The sequence below is a fragment of the Ranitomeya imitator genome, chromosome 1, assembly GCF_032444005.1.
Source record: "Ranitomeya imitator isolate aRanImi1 chromosome 1, aRanImi1.pri, whole genome shotgun sequence".
Taxonomy (NCBI): domain Eukaryota; kingdom Metazoa; phylum Chordata; class Amphibia; order Anura; family Dendrobatidae; genus Ranitomeya; species Ranitomeya imitator.
In genome coordinates, this window is record NC_091282.1 from 3,145,022 (window position 1) to 3,151,021 (window position 6,000).

At 49.4% G+C, this 6,000-nt stretch overlaps 1 protein-coding gene across 1 annotated transcript in view; it reads left to right on the forward strand.

Moving 5' to 3' along the window:
* The window catches only part of SPAG8 (sperm associated antigen 8), a 44,090-nt gene extending 38,523 nt beyond the window's left edge, over window positions 1-5,567 (forward strand). Inside the window, exons 5-7 of the mRNA XM_069745457.1 lie at window positions 4,982-5,099; window positions 5,209-5,271; window positions 5,347-5,567. Of these exons, the coding sequence (XP_069601558.1) occupies window positions 4,982-5,099; window positions 5,209-5,271; window positions 5,347-5,469 (304 nt within the window). The 3' untranslated portion in view covers window positions 5,470-5,567. The remainder of the gene's footprint in view (window positions 1-4,981; window positions 5,100-5,208; window positions 5,272-5,346) is intronic.
* Window positions 5,568-6,000: the final 433 nt, after the last annotated feature.

Below are 6,000 nucleotides of genomic sequence, written 5' to 3' on the forward strand. Positions count from 1 at the left end.
GTACTGTACCCACCTGATGGAGAGGAGAGATGTGCGAGTGTACTGTACCTACCTGATGGAGAGGAGAGATGTGCGAGTGTACTGTACCTACCTGATGGAGAGAAAAGATGTGCGAGTGTACTGTACCCACCTGATGGAGAGATGTGCGAGTGTACTGTACACACCTGATGGAGAGATGTGCGAGTGTACTGTACCCACTTCATGGAGAGATGTGCGAGTGTACTGTACCTACATGATGGAGAGGAGAGATGTGCGAGTGTACTGTACCTACCTGATGGAGAGATGTGCGAGTGTACTGTACACACCTGAGAGCAGAGAGATGTGCGAGTGTACTGTACCACCTGAGAGAGATGTGCGAGTGTACTGTACCACCTGAGAGAGATGTGCGAGTGTACTGTAACCACCTGATAGAGAGATGTGCGAGTGTACTGTACCACCTGAGAGAGATGTGCGAGTGTACTGTACCCACCTGAGAGATGTGCGAGTGTACTGTACCACCTGATGGAGAGATGTGCGAGTGTACTGTACCCATCTGATAGAGAGATGTGCGAGTGTACTGTACCACCTGAGAGAGATGTGCGAGTGTACTGTACCCACCTGATGGAGAGAAGAGATGTGCGAGTGTACTGTACTCACCTGATGGAGAGGAGAGATGTGCGAGTGTAATGTACCCACCAGAGAGATGTGCGAGTGTACTGTACCCACCTGAGAGAGATGTGCAAGTTCCAAGTGTACTGTACCACCTGAGAGGGAGATGTGCGAGTGTACTGTACCCAACTGTTGGAGAGAAGAGATGTGCAAGTGTACTGTACCCACCTGATGGAGAGGAGAGATGTGTGTACTGTACCCACCTGATAGAGATGTGCGAATGTACTGTACCCACCTGAGAGAGATGTACGAGTGTCCTGTACCCACCAGAGAGATGTGCGAATATACCGTACCCACCTGAGAGAGATGTGCGAGTGTACTGTACCCATCTGATGGAGAGATGTGCGAGTGTACTGTACCCACCTGATGGAGATGTGCGAGAGTACACTCGCACATCTCTCCATCAGATGGGTACAGTACACTCGCACATCTCTCCATCAGATGGGTACAGTACAGTACCCATCTGATGGAGAGATGTGCGAGTGTACTGTACCCACCTGATGGAGATGTGCGAGTGTGCTGTACCTACCTGATGGAGAAGAGAGATGTGCGAGTGTACTGTACCTACCTGATGGAGAGAAAAGATGTGCGAGTGTACTGTACCCACCTGATGGAGAGATGTGCGAGTGTACTGTACCCACTTGATGGAGAGATGTGCGAGTGTACTGTACCTACATGATGGAGAGGTGCGAGTGTACTGTACCTACATGATGGAGAGGAGAGATGTGCGAGTGTACTGTACCTACCTGATGGAGAGATGTGCGAGTGTACTGTACACACCTGAGAGCAGAGAGATGTGCGAGTGTAGTGTACCCACCTGATAGAGAAGAAATCTGCGAGTGTACTTGTAGTGAAATATGTATTGGTTTATACTGTATGTGTGACCAGCAGTAGTTTAACATCTGCCCTGAAACTGCAGGTCTCACAAAGGCCACAACATATGGTATCATGAGCAAGCAGTCTACTGTCTCCAATCTCGACAGGGGGTCTGCTGGGAACCAGGAAGAAGGGGAAACATTTCACACTTTCTAGCTCTTTTGAAGAGAGATGTCAATTACAGCCTGACACTATCTATCTGTTGGAAACTTTACACGAAGAATTTCAGAGAAAATAATATATTCATTGGTGGAGTGGCCATGGGCCAATGAAAAAACAATATTAACCTGAGAGGCTGGTTTAGAAATCTGACCTCCAAGGTGACTCTATAAATCAGGCCTGTCTACATAGAATCGTGTTCACAGATTAAGGGGCAGCCTAGCTGGTGTGTTCCAGTCCATATTCACCCCCTCAGGGAGCAGGAAGCAGACTACAAAGTTAGCTATTCTGTAAGTTTTCTCCTGTTTATTATATAACTGTTTTGCATACCTGTATGTCTTTTTATTACCATATTTTTATACATTTTTCTCTATTGTAAGCACTGTACCTTTTTGTATTAAAGCATAAAACTTTAACAAGTTGAACCTTGTATGTTCTAAACAATTCATAGCCTTAAAGTGTTGATCCTTATGATTGGCAGACAGTAGTAGTAATATTTCCGGGACTCATCGCCCGTGTGTTCGGTGAGTGGTGGCAGCGTGTATGAGCGGGTGTGTGGCCTGGAGAGCAGAGATGTGCGAGTGTACTGTACCCATCTGATGGACGAGATGTGCGAGTGTACTGTACCTACCTGATGGAGAGATGTGCGAGTGTACTGTACCTACCTGATGGAGAAATGTGCGAGTGTCCTGTACCTACCTGATGGAGAGATGTGCGAGTGTACTGTACCCACCTGAGAGCGGAGAGATGTGTGAGTGTACTGTACCCACCTGATGGAGAGATGTGCGAGTGTACTGTACATACCTGATGGAGAGATGTGCGAGTGTACTGAACCCACCTGAGATGTGCGAGTGTACTGTACCCACCTGATGGAGAGAAGAGATGTGCGAGTGTACTGTACCCACCTGAGAGCGGAGAGATGTGTGAGTGTACTGTACCCACCTGAGAGATATGCGAGTGTACTGTACCCACCTGAGAGCGGAGAGATGTGCGAGTGTGCTGTACCCACCTGAGAGATATGCGAGTGTACTGTACCCACCTGATGGAGAGAAGAGATGTGCGAGTTTACGATACCTACCTGAGAGCGGAGAGATGTGCGAGTGTACTGTAACCATCTGATGGAGAGATGTGCGAGTGTACTGTACCCTCCTGATGGAGAGCAGAGATGTGCGAGTGTACTGTACCCATCTGATGGACGAGATGTGCGAGTGTACTGTACCCACCTGAGAGCGCAGAGATGTGCGAGTGTACTGTACCTACCTGATGGAGAGATGTGCGAGTGTACTGTACCCACCTGAGAGCGGAGAGATGTGCGAGTGTACTGTACCCACCTGATGGAGAGATGTGCGAGTGTACTGTACCTACCTGATGGAGAGATGTGCGAGTGTACTGTACCCACCTGAGAGCGCAGAGATGTGCGAGTGTACTGTACCCACCTGATGGAGAGATGTGCGAGTGTACTGTACCCACCTGAGAGCGCAGAGATGTGCGAGTGTACTGTACCCACCTGATGGAGAGATGTGCGAGTGTACTGTACCTACCTGATGGAGAGATGTGCGAGTGTACTGTACCCACCTGAGAGCGCAGAGATGTGCGAGTGTACTGTACCCACCTGATGGAGAGCTGTGCGAGTGTACTGTACCCACCTGAGAGCGCAGAGATGTGCGAGTGTACTGTACCCACCTGATGGAGAGATGTGCGAGTGTACTGTACCTACCTGATGGAGAGATGTGCGAGTGTACTGTACCCACCTGAGAGCGCAGAGATGTGCGAGTGTACTGTACCCACCTGATGGAGAGATGTGCGAGTGTACTGTACCTACCTGATGGAGAGATGTGCGAGTGTACTGTACCCACCTGAGAGCGCAGAGATGTGCGAGTGTACTGTACCCACCTGATGGAGAGCTGTGCGAGTGTACTGTACCCACCTGAGAGCGCAGAGATGTGCGAGTGTACTGTACCCACCTGATGGAGAGATGTGCGAGTGTACTGTACCCACCTGAGAGCGCAGAGATGTGCGAGTGTACTGTACCCACCTGATGGAGAGATGTGCGAGTGTACTGTACCTACCTGATGGAGAGATGTGCGAGTGTACTGTACCCACCTGAGAGCGCAGAGATGTGCGAGTGTACTGTACCCACCTGATGGAGAGATGTGCGAGTGTACTGTACCTACCTGATGGAGAGATGTGCGAGTGTACTGTACCCACCTGAGAGCGCAGAGATGTGCGAGTGTACTGTACCCACCTGATGGAGAGCTGTGCGAGTGTACTGTACCCACCTGAGAGCGCAGAGATGTGCGAGTGTACTGTACCCACCTGATGGAGAGATGTGCGAGTGTACTGTACCCACCTGAGAGCGCAGAGATGTGCGAGTGTACTGTACCCACCTGATGGAGAGATGTGCGAGTGTACTGTACCTACCTGATGGAGAGATGTGCGAGTGTACTGTACCCACCTGAGAGCGCAGAGATGTGCGAGTGTACTGTACCCACCTGATGGAGAGCTGTGCGAGTGTACTGTACCCACCTGAGAGCGCAGAGATGTGCGAGTGTACTGTACCCACCTGATGGAGAGATGTGCGAGTGTACTGTACCTACCTGATGGAGAGATGTGCGAGTGTACTGTACCCACCTGAGAGCGCAGAGATGTGCGAGTGTACTGTACCCACCTGATGGAGAGATGTGCGAGTGTACTGTACCTACCTGATGGAGAGATGTGCGAGTGTACTGTACCCACCTGAGAGCGCAGAGATGTGCGAGTGTACTGTACCCACCTGATGGAGAGCTGTGCGAGTGTACTGTACCCACCTGAGAGCGCAGAGATGTGCGAGTGTACTGTACCTACCTGATGGAGAGATGTGCGAGTGTACTGTACCCACCTGATGGAGAGGTGTGCGAGTGTACTGTACCCACCTGAGAGCGCAGAGATGTGCGAGTGTACTGTACCCACCTGATGGAGAGATGTGCGAGTGTACTGTACCCACCTGAGAGCGGAGAGATGTGCGAGTGTACTGTACCCACCTGATGGAGAGATGTGCGAGTGTACTGTACCCACCTGATGGAGAGATGTGCGAGTGTACTGTACCCACCTGAGAGCGGAGAGATGTGCGAGTGTACTGTACCCACCTGATGGAGAGATGTGCGAGTGTACTGTACCCACCTGATGGAGAGATGTGCGAGTGTACTGTACCCACCTGATGGAGAGATGTGCGAGTGTACTGTACCCACCTGAGAGCGCAGAGAGGTGTACTGAACTGACCACAGAATGAAGATTTGATGCTTTTATATTCTGGTTTCAGTCAAGAAATTCTTGAAGAACTGAGGTCGCAATTGGAGGAGACTAATGTCACAGAATCTTCTAGTAAGAGGGACTATCAGGTGGAGGGTTTCTTACCAAAGATTCCCACTCCCAGTAAGGTACTTAGCGCTGCAAGCTGGTCAGATGTGATTAGTGGATCCTCATGATCATCGTGGCTGGAGAGTCGGCTTGTGTATGTAACCGATTATTGTATTTTATGCTCGACAGGAATATGACTACCGGATGGATCAGGCCAAGACCTTCTGGATGGAGAATGTTAACAGAATCACTGTAAGTCCTATGTTATTATGTGACCCTTGTTGGTTTTAGTGATGATCCCTCTTGTTATCTTCCTTTCTTATCCAGGGAGTCTCGGACATCAGAACTAGGAACTCTCCCTTCAAAAGGAGCTCAGCTTTTAGCACTCCAATATCACACTATCTGGATCAGTCAGTCCCACACAGCATTGAAAATTATCCCAACATGTAATTTTCAAAACTCTGAAAATTATCCTGAGCAGAAGTGTCACCATACAGCACAAGTGAATGCTCTATAGGTCAGATGAAAAAAATAAAACCTCTCCAGAATCACTGTCCCATCCAGAGTTATTGTTATACATCAAACCCAAGAAAACAATGTTCCTTATGTTATAGTCACAACCAGCAGAATGATACACTGGTGTCACAGTCACAACCAAGGGACTAGCCCTTCTACGTCAGTCACAACCAAGAGAGCGAACAATCTACCTATGTCAATGTTACAGCCAGGACAAAAATCTACCTATGTCACAGTCACAACCAGCAGAACGATGCCCTACATCCGTCACATCCAGCAGAACGATCTCCCTACGTCAGTCACAACCAGCAAAACGATCTCCCTACGTCAGTCACAACCAGCAAAACGATCTCCCTACGTCAGTCACAACCAGCAGAATGATCTCCCTACGTCAGTCACAACCAGGAGAACAATCTGCCTACATCCGACACAACCAGCAGAACGATCTCGCTACATCCGATACAA